The 14,887-nt window shown below is 38.3% G+C and overlaps 1 protein-coding gene across 1 annotated transcript in view; it reads right to left on the bottom strand.

Moving 5' to 3' along the window:
* The window catches only part of ECPAS (Ecm29 proteasome adaptor and scaffold), a 129,102-nt gene that overhangs the window by 88,124 nt on the left and 26,091 nt on the right, over window positions 1-14,887 (bottom strand). Inside the window, 1 exon segment of the mRNA XM_017854817.1 lies at window positions 5,157-5,287. Within this exon segment, the coding sequence (XP_017710306.1) occupies window positions 5,157-5,287 (131 nt within the window).

A 14,887-nucleotide genomic window follows, 5' to 3' on the forward strand; every position in this document is an offset into this window, starting at 1 on the left:
AAGAATAAAAACAACTCTGTAATCAATGTTGAATGAATGATAAAATAGTAATACTAAAATAGCTATCATTTGTCACACAGTTTCTATGCACTCTTCCCCCAGGCATTCCTTATCTAATACGATTCTCATGACAACCAGTGAGGTGGTGTCATTCCCATTTCACAGATGAGGAAGCAGAAGCCTCAAGTAAAGTAACTTGTCCAAGGATAGTGGGCCTGCAAATAGCAAAGTCAAAATATGACTCCAGAGCCCATTTTTTTTAACCTTTTCAAACACTGATATTTGAACTCATATCAGTGACAGTGTTTGTCAGTGAGACATGATACCTTCCAAGCTAGAAACTTGCATTGTCATCCATACTTCATCCAAACTTCCTATCTGTCCTGGATCTGTGATACTGCTAGGGGACAAGGGGAAACAATCAGGAGGAAGTAGTCTAAAGGAAAGAGCCCTTTTCTGACATTCTAATCTAGGCTGATTCCTAGAGGGACTCTATAGAAAATTATTATCAATGGAGATAGAGAATCTTGCCCACAATTACATGCTTTTTTTAAATAATACATTTATTTTGATTTTTTTTTTTCCAAGACAGGGTCTCACTCTGTCACTCACAGTGGAGTTCAGTGGCATTATCATAGCCAACTGCAGCCTCGAACTCCTAGTCTCAAGGAATCTTCCTATCTCAGCCACTGCAGTAACTGGGACTACAAGCACATGCTACCATGCATGGCTTTTTTCTTTCTTTGGTAGAAATTAGATCTTGCTATGTTTCCTAGGCTAGTCTCAAAACTATCTTCCAACCTCAGCCTCCCAGAGTGCTGGGATTACAGGCATGAGCTACTGCACTTGGCCTATTTTGAATTTTAAATGGATTAATTACTTAATTTCCTACTAGCATTATTGTCAAGTTAAATATTGGCGAATTTCCTAAATATGGTTATATCTTGTCTGGAATCCTCTATAAACCAAGAAAGATTTAAAAATCACTTGTGGAATTCAAATAACATTTCAAAGGCTACTGTAAATATTTAATGAAAAGACAAGTCAGAGAGTTTAGCACAATGCTTAATATATAACAGGCTATTTTAGCTGTTTGATTCCATTTCCCCTATTTCAAAAGTTTTCCAACTTAACCAATTTGACAAGGACAAAAATGCTATTTTATTAGTATAAATTAAATATATTAAGTTCGAAATGATTACATTTATCCTTATTACTTTATTCTGTTTTATTGCTTTTAAAGTTATAATAAAAAGATACATTTATTATAATAAATCAAGTGGAAAATCTTAAGCATCCCTTTTCCCTTGTCCTTTCACAGCCCCTTGAAGACACCAGTGTTGACAGTTTGATAACGAGAAAGTGAGAGAAGGGAAGAGAACGAAAGAAAGGGAGAGAGGGAAAGGACAAATAGACCAAGTAATAAAACAGGTTAATAATCATGTATATTTCAAAATAGCTAGAAGATCTAAAATGTTTCCAACCCAAAGGAACAATAAATAAGGTGATGAGTATCCTAAATACTAAATTATTTGATTACATATTACATGCATGTATCAAAATATCACATGTACTCCATAAATATGTATAATTATCAATAAAATTTTTTCTTAAAAATTTAAAGATAGGTTAATAATCACAATAACTGATGTAAATGCCCTCAATTCAAACCTCAAAAATATGTGACATTTCCATTGTACTAAGAGATACAGCCAAAGTAAATAAGTTTAAAATTGCAGGCTGGGGCAAATATTTAGCAGACAGAAGGAAAGCGATGGCTAACAACACTAATTTTGGATAAAACAGGTTTTGGAGAAAAAACCTTAAATGGAATTCAAAAGATAAAAAATATACATAAAATACTATAATTATTAATAAAGACAAGGTGTTAAACTTGTACATCAAAATGCAGCAAGCCAAGATTATCAAAACTGTAAGAAAAATCAGAAAAACTGTAACAGCAGTATGACATTATACTTCAGTACTACCAACTTATAATAGGACTGGAAGACAGGTTCAAGACATAAATGCACAATGTTACTAATGAATGGCCATAACTCATGCTGAGTTCCATATTCCACAAACAGGAAGTATCCCTTTTATCTTCTGAAAGGCTTTTCTTACAAACATTAGAATACACTTTGAAGGACTGTAACATTTGCACACTATGATCTCTGACCAGAATGCAATAAAACCAGGCAATTTTTTTTTTTTTTTTTTTTTTTTTTTTTTTTTTTTTGAGACGGAGTCTCGCTGTGTGGGCCAGGCTGGATAGCAGTAGCCAGTTCTGGGCTTACTGCAAGCTCCGCCTCTCGGGTCACGCCATTCTGTTGCCTCAGCCTCCCAAGTAGCTGGGACTACAGGCGCCCGCCACCATGCCCAGCTAATTTTTTGTATTTTTTTTTTTTTAGTAGAGACGGGGTTTCACCATGTTAGCCAGAATGGTCTCGATCTCCTGACCTCATGATCCGCCCGTCTTGGCCTCCCAAAGTGGCAAATTTTATATCAAATATTTTGAAACTAAAAACAACACTCTTATAAATAAGACAAAGATAAAATGACCAAACTGCACATCAATATAACTATTACATATAACTAAAATAGTCATCAAGGAGAAATTCATAAGCTGAGGGCATTTTTGGTTCTTTTTTTTAAACATATTATAATTAAACAATAAAGCATTTAACTTGATGGCCAAGCTTACATTGTGAAGTTCAAAAGCCCTGGGTTCAAATCCTGGCCCGACCATTTGTTATCTGACCTTAAACAAGTGTATTAATCATTCCAAGCCTCAGCTTCATCTATAAAATGGGGATAATGCCTACCTCACATAACTTCATGAGGATGTAAGTCCTTAGCACTTTTCTTGACACGTAAGAACCATTGACAGATTATTATATAAATTAAAACTTTACACAAGAAAAACATATCCAAAAAAGGAAATAATTTGAATAAAAATAGAAAAAATACAGTTAAAAAGGGAACATTAATCTAAAAGCTGGGTTTCCTTTCAAAATGGCCCATTAAAAGGTTAAAACTTTGGTAGTAATAAAATCAGAAACAAGAATAGAATTTCCCATTTGAAATAATGATAATAGAATATTAAGAGTAATAGTATAAAATTATGTGAGAAAGATATGCTCAACTGCTTCAGTAAACATTTAAAATCTATATGTATTCCATAACATCACATTGTAAACCTCAAATATACATAATAAAATTTATTTTTTAAAAAAATAATAATAGTATGATAGAAGTGAATGATACACAACTGAACATTTAAAGTAGATGGACAGAGATGAATGACTTTCTATAAAAAAATAAAATACAAAGAAACAAAAAAAAAAATCTAAGATAAGTAAATGAGTTGAAAACTACTGACAATACTAAGCCTGGACTAATGCAAAATTTCCCTGTTTGCTCTTCAGGTCTCCACTCTTGGCCTCTACTCCAAGTCTTTCTCCAGCCAACAGCTAGAGTTATGGTGGCACTACCATCAATACCCTTTCAAATTAGTGCCCCTGGAATACCTCTTTCCTCCTATCAGGCTTCCTCTCATGCACTGGAGACATCACTGTGGCCTTCTCCAATTTCCTGAAGGCATCACACTCTGTGTGTTGTTCCGAACACCTGCACAGGGCCTATCTTTAATGGTCTCCCCCATCTCTTAGCCTGGCTACTTCCTGCACACAACCAGAGGCCTCCCCTTACACCCCCCACTTAGTCTAAATTATGTCCCAAATATATTCTTTCATAAAATCCTTTCCTTTTCCATCTTGGCAAGTATCACAAATTATAATTATGTACTATTTGCCTGACTCTTTTATACTGATTTCCCCAACTAGGTGTTGTCATCATTCATCACCATATCCCCAAGATCTGGCATATAGAAGGCACTCAGTAAATATGTGCTAAATTACGAAACTGATAAAGCTAAGTAAGTAAACAGAAATCAACTCCTGAAGGGCCTTTTAGACCTTGGTATCCTAAGGGTAAGAGAAGGCCATTTAAAACCTAAGGGTTTTAAATAGAAGAGTGATATAATCAAATGCATGTCTATCTCAGCAAAGAAGGATTAACAGCAGACATGCCAAATACATGACAAGAATGCCATTCCCTCCTGTAAAGAAATATAAACATAAAAGACATTCTTAAAGATACTCTTTCTGCACTGAACCCAAATCAGACTTTGGAATCCCTCTCAGGGCAGACCTCCAGGAAGTCACTGCCAAATAGAGTGGCCCAAGGAATAAAACCTGACTATAGCTCAAAGACTGGATGACCTATTATAAATATACTGGAAGACTAATGAACAATTTTACAAATCAAGGGGAAAATGTTCCATGTAGAACAGTTCCGTTAAAAAATGAAAATACTGGCCAGACACAGTGGCTCATGTCTGTAATCCCAGCACTTTGGGAGGCCAAGGCAGGTGGATTGCTTGAGCTCAGGAGTTTGAGACCAGCCTGGGCAACAAAGTGAAACCCTGTCTCTACAAAAAATTTAAACATCAGCCAGTCATGGTGGTCTGCACCTGTAGTCCCAGCTACTTGGGAGGCTGAGGTAGGATGGCCTGAGCCCAGAGGATGGAGGCTGTTGTGAGCTGTGATTGTGCCACTGCACTCCAGCCTGGGTGACAGAGTGAGACCCTATCTCAAAAAAAAAGAAAGAAAATGAAAATGAAAATACTGATGTGACAGTTAACCAACTTTTTGTAAGAGTACTTTGCAGAATCCTAAAACAGGAGCTATACAATACTTCACTTAAATTTTTTTTATTTTGCTTACTTTTAGTTAAAATTATAGTCTTTGTCAACAATTAACTAAAGAATATTTTTGCCCCATTACCACATGACTTTCATATTGGAATCAAGGGCATGGATTTCAGATCATGTCTCCATCCATTCCAGGATAATTATCTCAATTATACTATTTGGCACTGATGCCAAGTAGACAGTTGGTGCTAAAGGCAGCTGTGCTAAGGATACAAAAGCTACTTTTAAATCATAAAAGCTGGTTCTATACTTACTCTCCATTTTGAAAGGCCATAATTAAGATCACAAACCTAGAATTCAATAATGGGAACAGAGAACTCACTTGATAATGTGTATTCATTTATTCATCATTTGATTCCCCCAGCTGTCCCAACATGCTTACCTTTTTACGTACTCCTTCTTGGGTGCTAGACAGTTTGAGCAAAACAGGAGGAAGGAATTTAGATATAATATTCTGTAATTGTTCATCTGTTTCAGCATGGCCAAGTCGTAAAAAGACCCGTTCAAGCTGATCTATAATATAAAAAGAAAAAAAGAGAGAGAATTTAGCAAACCAAAACAACCAAGACCAATTATTTTCATAGCTTATTCCTTCTTTCTGTACTGCAATCCTTCAGTCAGAACTTTTAACTATAGCTAACCCTGTACAGATATTTTGACAGAGCTACAAAACACCAAAAAGGTTAATTGTTCTATCCTGGTCTACCTTTTAGAATGGAAGAAAACAAAACCAAGAACAAAAAAATTCTCCCCCACATGCAAGGTTATTCGGTTTTAACTGGATACTGGAAAGGATACAAGATTTCTAAAGGCATCTTCTGGAACTAGTTAGTAGAGCAAGGCAGCAAAACTTTAATCAGATACCATCAGTTATTAGGGACAATATATCTATCCCTGGTGAAATTATCTTACTGATGAAGTTTCTCCAAAGGCAAGATCATTGCCCATTACTGTGTTAGGGTTACCTAGCTAGAAAGAAACAGCCGGCCGGGCGCGGTGGCTCAAGCCTGTAATCCCAGCACTTTGGGAGGCCGAGACGGGCGGATCACAAGGTCAGGAGATCGAGACCATCCTGGCTAACACGGTGAAACCCCGTCTCTACTAAAAAAATATAAAAAACTAGCCGGGCGAGGTGGCGGGCGCTTGTAGTCCCAGCTACTCGGGAGGCTGAGGCAGGAGAATGGCGTAAACCCGGGAGGCGGAGCTTGCAGTGAGCTGAGATCCGGCCACTGCACTCCAGCCTGGGCAACAGAGCGAGACTCCGTCTCAAAAAAAAAAAAAAAGAAAGAAAGAAAGAAACAGCCAAGTTTCCCCAAGAAAGTCACTATGAGAGACATGTTAAATCACACCATGGGGATACTCTCAGCAAAACCCTGTGATAAACTACAGACAAGGCAACTTCTTCAACCAGTACACTGCTGGGGCAAGCGGGAAGATGGGGATGAAAGGGGAGCCTATGCAAACAACTAGGTATTTGATTTTAGGGAATTACTGTTAAAATTGTTTTAGGTACTATAATGGTATTGTGGTTATGCTTGTTTTTTAAAGGTCCCTACAAAAATTGTCAGTGGGAATTAGGGAGTTTTCTAATGAGCTAAAAATGTTCTATATTTCAATCTGCGTGATTACAGAAATGAATACATTTACAAAAATTCATCAAACTCTACACTTCCATACCTTCTACTGTATCTACTATACTTCAATTTAAAATATGTATTTAAAGGAGTCATTTTTTAGAGATAAAGATGGAAATATTTGCAGGTAAAATAATAGTCCGTAGAATTTTCTTTAAATAATGAGGAGACGGCCAGGCGCGGTGGTTCACGCCTGTAATCCCAGCACTTTGGGAGGCCGAGGCAGGCGGATCATGAGGTCAGAAGATCGGGACCATCCTATATTTAACACGGTGAAACCCCGTCTCTACTAAAAATACAAAAAATTAGCCGGGTGTGGTGGCAAGTGCCTGTAGTCCCAGATACCCGGGAGGCTGAGGCAGGAGAATGGTGTGAACCCAGGAGGCAGAGCTTGCAGTGAGCCGAGATTGCGCCATTGCACTCCAGTCTGGACAACAGAGCCAGACTCCGTCTCAAAAAGAATAAAAAATTTAAAAAAAAAAGAGAGAAGGCACTGGGGAGGGGTTATGTAAGTAAAACCAAGATTGCCACTAATTGATAATTATTCAAGCTTCATAACAGATACTGAGAATTACTATTGTGTTTGCCAGAAATTTCCCACAATAATTTTCTAAAGGAAGATAGATTAGATAGATACAGATTGCTCAATAGATGGATCAATGACAGAGATGCAGACAGATACATGGATAGACAGACCGATAGATCAACAGATCGATCGGTCAATTCTGAGAGGGGCAGAAGCAATGACATCCTAGTAGCAACAAGCATACCCAACACCCAGAATTGATCTTGTTTTTCAATACCATTCTCCAGCAAAAGGAACCACGCTGCTTGGAAAAAGGTCTGAGTCTAGGGTTTGGGGCAGGGCAAAAACAAGATGAGCCTGAAGTGTCTTGCAGTGCCTAAGAGGAAATGGAACATGGGGTCGGGCACAGTGGCTCATGCCTATAATCCCAACACTTTGAGAGGCCAAGGAGGGAGGATTGCTTGAGGCCAGGAGTTCAAGACCAGCCTGATCAACACAGAGACACCCCCATCTCTACAAGAAAAAGAAAAAATTAGCCAGGCATGTTGGCAAGTGCCAGCTACTCCAGAGGCTGAGGTAGGAGAATTGCTTGGGCCTGGGAGGTTGAGGCTACAGCAAGCCATGATGGTGCCACTGCATTCCAGCCTGGGTGACACAGTAAGACCCTGTCTCAAAAATAAAGAAATGGAACATGGAACAAGTCAAAGGGATACAGGAACCAACCTGAAAGAACTCCTAATGGCCCAAGCCATGACAGTAGAAGGAACAAAATAAGTAACAGCGTTGGATTATAAGCCAAAATGTAAATCTACATGAGTCCATACTGATGGAAATAATTATTGAATGATTAAAGAAACGGGGGGGAGGGGAGAGGCAAATTTTCTTACAGGAAAATTCAAAATAATATATGTGGCTATTTCCCCTATAGGAGGTGGAGCTTAATTCCTGCCCACCCTCCCCCTTGAGGGTAGACTAGATTTAGTGACTGCTTCCTTAGAATACGAAAAGGGAGAAATGTTAACTTCACAGTAGAAAAAACTGCCAAATACTATCTTAGTCCAGTAACAAGGTTAACCTCATGATGTCATGTAGATATCATGTGTCCCTGAAATGATGTAACAAGAAAGGCATTTTACCTCTCTGGCATTCATAACAAAAACCCATAACCCAAATATAATCATGAGTAAAACAACAGAAAACCCAAACTGGGGGACACTCTATAAGACACCTGGCCAGTACTCCTCAGGACTTTCAAGATCATGAAAAACAAGAAATGACTAAAAAAAACTATCTCAGACCAAAGAAAGCTGGAAAACATCACAACTAAATGGTCCCTTGCACAGGATCCTGGCGGGGGGGGAGGACATTAATGGAAAAACTGGTAAAATCCAAAAAACGTCACTAGTTTAAAAAATTAATAACAAAAAGAAAGAAGGGAGGAAATAAAGAAAGACAGGCTCATTCTGAGACTACCAGTGATTCTATTTGATAAACGCTGAATGCTGCTGTAAAAGAAGTTCTCAGGAATGCTGAGTTCAACCCACAGTGTTTGCGGAAGTTACAAGTAAGAGAGCAGCTTCTTAGTGCCTTACAGCTCTTAGGCCGTAGAAACTACAAATCTGAGCTACAGAAATTGGAAAAGAACTGTTCTGTGGACAAAGGTAGAAAATTAAACTCTTCATAATAAACTGACCTAGAGAATCTCTGTCAAAGTTAAAGAAAACGGTGGGGGCCGGGGGCCGGGGGGAGGCGGCGGCAGCAGGAGGGTGTGGAATATCTGGTCCTTGTTACTTTTCATGCAATCGTTTGGATGCTTCTATGTATGCCCAGCACAGTACCTAACATCTTCTCTCCCTCACAAGACAAGCAAATGTGACATCCTATAAACACAATAAAATTATGAGAACATGGGAATGGGAAGAAAGAGCACCAACCACCATGTGAGAGGGTCCTGCTAAAACAGGCTAGGTATACCAGAGGAAAAAGAAAAGCCTTCTACCTGCTTTGAGGTGAATCAATCTAACGCTGTTAGGTCATCTTCACAGACCCATCTATACTTAAATAAAAGATAAGCTTGATCAAATCTCACAAAAAGGAAGAAAGGTCAACATCTACAGATATAACTAAATGCTACATGTTTCTTTTCTTTTTTTTTTTTTTTTTTTTTTTTTAATAAGACAGGGTCTTGCTGTCACCCAGGCTAGAGTGCAGTGGCGCTACCATGGCTCACTGCAGCTTCAACCTCCTGGCCTCAAGCTGTTCTCCTACTTCAGTCTCCCAAGGAGCCTGGACTACAGGCATATGCCACCACACCCAGCTGATTTTTTATTTTTTGTAGAGACAGAGGTCTCTGGTCTTGAATTCCTGGCCTCAAGCAATACTCACACTTTGGCCTCCTAAAGTGCTGGGATTACAAGTATGAGCCACTGCACCCGGCCTAAGTCTTTTGAGTACAGTTGAACTTACCATTCCTTCCCTATACGACTTCTGAGTTTCTAGGCATGCTTAGAAAAGTCATTTTCACTGCAAAATATTTTTAAATATTATATTGTGTAGAGAAGAGTTAAAACAGACCTAGGACTACTACCTATAGAAAGACTTGCTTTCGGCTGGGCGTGGGGGCTCACACCTGTAATTCCAGCACTTTGGGAGGCTGAGGCGGGCGGCTCATGAGGTCAGAAGATCGAGACTATCCTGGCAAACATGGTGAAACCCCGTTTCTACTACAAATACAAAAAATTAGCCTGGCATGGTGGTGGGCGCGTATAGTCCCAGCTACTTGGGAGGCTGAGGCAGGAGAATGGCATGAACCCAGGGGGCGGAGTTTGCAAGTTTGCAATGAGCGGACATCACACCGCTGCACTCCAGCCTGGGCGACAGAGCGAGACTGCGTCTCAAAAAAAAAAAAAGAAAGACGTGCTTTCTAGCTGAGGCTGGTCCATGGCTGACATCTGGAAACCTGGATTTCGGCAGGGTTCTCATCATTTCCAGAACTGCTAAGAGTGGTCCACTGTGCCTGTCTGTACAAATAATGTTATTTATATACTAGCTTCCCTTCAGGGAGGAATTTTGGTTCATTTTAGGAAGAAGGTACAAACATGACCAGCTCCAAATAAAAACCTGAGGCACCGAGTCTCTGATGACCATCTCTGGTGGATACCATTTCACATGTGCTGTCACAATCACTTCTGGAGGAATCAAGCATGTCCTGTGTGACTCCACCAGAAGATTCTTGGAAGCTTGCACTTGGTTTCCTCCAGACTTCACTCACATGACTTTTCCCTTTGGTGACCTCGCTATACTAAATCTTAGCTGGGAGTACAAATATATGCTGAACCCTGTGAGTCCTACTAGACAATCACTGAAGCTAGGGGTAAACTGGGAGTCTCCTGGCAGGTATATTCATCTATGTTTTCTTCCAAGTACACTTATGATTTTGCTTTCTACATTCAACTCTTTGATCCACCTGGAATTTTCTTCTGCTATATGGAGGGATGTAGGGAACAAGTCTTTTGTGGGTTTTTAATATCTTCTTAACTGTGTAACAATACATACAGAAAATCATTCAAAACAAACGCATGGTTTAATGAATTATTATAAACAATCTTGTGACTACCCCCAAGTCAAGAAGAAAATTTATTTTGAAGGCTGCATAAAGAAAGATTTGTACTGGATTCAAAACAGAACTGAAGAAGACTGAAAGATTATATAACATAAAAAAGCACAGTTGAGTTTTAAGGACTTGCCCAAGGTCACAGATGTAATTAGCAACAGAGTAAGAATAAGAATGGAGTCTTCTGACCTTTAGTCTAAAAGTCCTTGCCTATACCATACAACTGTCTCCAAGAATGACCCTTTTTCTATCGGGTACACATACTATATATACTATACCTTATACAGGAAGTTTTATTTGAAAGAATATCCAAAGGTTCACTAGAATGTATCTCATTCAGGCAGTATTTATTACAAAAATGGAAAAACACACAAATTCAAAGGTCAGAAAACAACACTAGAGAGAACTCACTACTATGAATAAAAAGCTAACTCCTTATGTGACCAGCTGCAATTCAACCTTTCTCCTCCTCCTCCCTGCTCATCAAAATTCTCTCCTCCTTCAAGGCCCAGCACCCTCCCAGTTTCACAGTCAAGCACTCATTCTCCTATGTAGGTCACTCATTCAAGTATCTACTGAAACTCTACCATGCGCCAGAGCTTGGTGGTCATGGGTATAAAGAACGAAGAGGGAAGAGGCACGGATGTTGTCGAGGCTTACCTCACAGGTACATGATAACTGCATGTAGAAAGAAAATAACAGAAGGCCTGGGGCAGACTGTTTGCAAACAACAGCATTTAAATGCAGAAGAAGGAAAGTCTGAAAAAGGGAATGGTAGGCAACACACAAAAATAGAAAGAAAACATGGGGTCAGAATAATTAGGAAAGATTTTCCTAGGAGACAGCAGTCAACCATTTCAAATGATGCAAAAAGATCATGCAAGGTAAGAATTGAAAAGAATCCAGTTCATTTAGCAACAGAGTTCACACCTGACCTTGGCTCAAGTAGTTTCAATGAAGTGGTAGAGACAAAAGCAGACTGTGCAGGCTAGAGGAATCAGTGGAAGATTAAAAAGGATGTGAGGAATACAGTAAATGACAACTCTTTAGAAACTTTTAGTTATGAAAAGGGGAGGGGAACAGTTATTTTTCATTATTTCAATCAAGTAAGAGCCCTGAGCACATTTAAATAGCAACAGGAAAAAGCCACTAGAGAAAGAGAAATTGAAGAGGGAAAAAACTATTCAACTGTGACCCTGAGAATATGGGAGAGATTAGGATTCAGCACAAGGTCTGAGAAATTACCTTAGATAGGACAGGAAGACCATCTCTGCCATTATAATAGGAGGGAAACAGGAAGACTGGTGTTGATAAAATCAATGTTACAAATTTTATGGAAGGGCCTGAAAGAATTCCCTTCTGATGGTTTCTATTATTTCTGTAAAATAGAAGGCAAAGTCTTCTTCTGAGATTTGGAGAGTAGAGGGCAAGTCAGCAGTGTGACAATGGTAGGAAAAGGCCTGCCCACAGAGTGAGAGGAAAAATTTGTTTCGTAAAATGAACTACAAATGTGAAGAAAGTGTAAAGGACCCAATTGAGGTTAGTGAATATAAATTTACAGCAGCCTTAATCCACACAATCAAACAAATCAAAAATAAATCTCCTATCCTTTCTTCCCCCTACCCCGATAGCATTTACATCAGTGTCTAATCACTGAAAAAATACAAACATATACAGACAGTTTTCCAAATCTTCAGTTACGAATGTGATTTAGGAAAACATCCTTTATTTCATATCAACCAACTAAGGAGAATTTCTGCTAAAAGAAGTATCTAGATTTTGTGTGCATATACATACACACATACGAGAAACACACATTAGAAAAGTACAAAATTCCTCCTTTGTATATATTATGGGGACAATTCCAAATGGGCAATTATTTATAAACTATACAATTATTATTAACATAGACTTGTGAAAGCCCAATTAATGATTCTCTCCAAGAGTCTATGATATAAAGGAGCCAATGGACCTATATTTTCATGTCAGATACATTACTGGTTTTAGTTAGTAAGCTAAACCTCTCTAAGGTTATTAACGAACTTGTCTATTAGGAACAGCATAAGATTGCTTCACAAGAATGTTGTGAAACATTATATAATGTTATAATGGCTATCATATGTGCAGCTTTTATATTCTTGTATAATAAAGAATTTCGGTGGCCTCTGTCCATGTTCCTGAGAGGTAAGCGCTACACCCTTGGGATTTCCCCAGTAACTGAAGTGCCTTTGTTATTCATAGCAGGACCCTCTAATCACATCTGATAACTTACGCTGAGGAAGTAACTCATAGTGGGCCCCTAGACTGTTCATGCTAAGAGAGAACTTAGGATGGGGGTTGATTACACTAGAAAGACTAACCATCTTGCAGGTTTCAGCCAGGTGATTAGGGGAGTTGGGCAAGGGGAAGGGTTAGAGGGGGAGGGGTGTTAGAAGTTTAGTCACATGGGCAATGAGTCAATCAATCATCATGCCTGGTCAATAAAACCCAGGACACCAAAGTTCAGGCGAGCTGGTGAGCTTCTGTGATCAGCAGTGCATTGTGTGTATTAGCACACATCGCTGTGCCAGGAAAGTACCCTGACACAACAGAAACTTTGCATCTGGAACCCTCTCAGGCCTTGCCCTACATGTCTCTCCCTTTGGCTGGTTTTAACTTGTATCCTTTTCTATAAAACTATAACCATAAATACAGGGCTTTCCTGAGTTCTGACTCATTCTAGCTAATGATTAAACCTGAGGGGGGTCCATGGAGACCCCCAAATCTGTATCCAACAGTTCAAAAGTGAGGGTGGCTCTGGGATCACAGGAACTTGTAGGTGGCATATGAAGTCGATTCAGTCTAGTGGAGGGCTATGCCCTTAACCAGTTAGGTTTCACAGAGTAATTATATATGATATAAAATATTTTCTGTATGTTATATAAACATTATATATAATTATTACCTCTCAGAATACATTATTCCTTTAATTTTTACCTTTTTCTTTTTTTTTTCCCTTAAGCTCAGTGGCAAGAAGAAATTATCTTTTCCGTTTTTGCATTTTTTGTAGAAATGTTGCCAGGCTGCTTGTGAACTCCTGGCCTCAAGCAATCCTCCTGCCTCAAACTCCCAAAGTGCTGGAATTACAGGTATGAGCCATCATATCTGGCTAACTTTACCTCCTTTTAAAATAAAGCTGACTACTACTATAAAAATAAGTATTTTAATAAATCAGGAGTCTACAAAATATTTGAGAACACACATTCCATCAGTTGGGAGCAAAACACGAATTATCAGTAGAATACCACCTACAGTAGGAATCCTATGCTAGGTATGTTAATAACCCCATGTACTACCACCAAAAGAAAACTGAGCCAGGCCAGAAAGCTAAAAATCCCATGTGACAATACCTCAGAGACACAAGAGTTCATCATATGGAGGCATAACTTAGTACAAAGTCATAATTACATGATTTTAAGGGTTTTTTTAAATCACTTCTAAAGACAGACTACAATGACACAACTTGCAATTATAAATTCTGCTTTAAAAAACTGGTTCATTTTAAATTACCACAAATATGGACTGTATTATTTAAAACCTCTCTACCCAAAAAAAAAAGCCAGGACCTTATGAATTCACTGGCAAATTCTCCTTCATAACTTCTTCCAGAGAAGAGAAAAAGGTGGGGTAAGGGGATGGCAGGGGAACACATCCCTGATGTTAAGAGGCCAGAATAACCTTGATACCAAACAAGGGTATCCCCAGAAAGAAAGATAAAAGCAAATAAAATATATTTCTCATGAATATAGAGGCAAATGAGATAATAATATTTAAATCATAATACATAAGTAAAAAATATGTAAGTCAAATCCAGTGACACATAAAAAGGATAATACATCATACCAAAATTGGATTTATTCCAAAGATGCAAAGTTGGTTTAACATTTAAAATCAGTGTAATCTGCTACATTAACACAATAGAGAATAACAATCATATGATCAATATATACAGAAAAGGCATTTGATCAAATTCAACATCTGTTCATGCTAAACAGATGGGAACAAACTATTCATGTTGAATAGACAAGGAAGAAAAGAGAACTTCCTTAATCTGATAAGAGATTTTTATTTACAGCAAACATTATATCTAAAGGTAAAATATCGAACACTTTTCCTCTGAGTTCAGGAACAAGGCAAAGATGTTCACTATTACCAATTCTATTCAAATTTATACTGCAAGTTTTATTCAGAGCAATAAGACAAAGAAAAATAAAATGCATTAAGATTAGAAAGGAAAAAATAACGTTTTCATTATTTAAAGATAATGATTGGTACACAAAAAATCCAAAACAAGCTATGGA

This window comes from Rhinopithecus bieti, unplaced genomic scaffold, assembly GCF_001698545.2.
Source record: "Rhinopithecus bieti isolate Rb0 unplaced genomic scaffold, ASM169854v2 scaffold_40150, whole genome shotgun sequence".
In the NCBI taxonomy this organism is placed as follows: domain Eukaryota; kingdom Metazoa; phylum Chordata; class Mammalia; order Primates; family Cercopithecidae; genus Rhinopithecus; species Rhinopithecus bieti.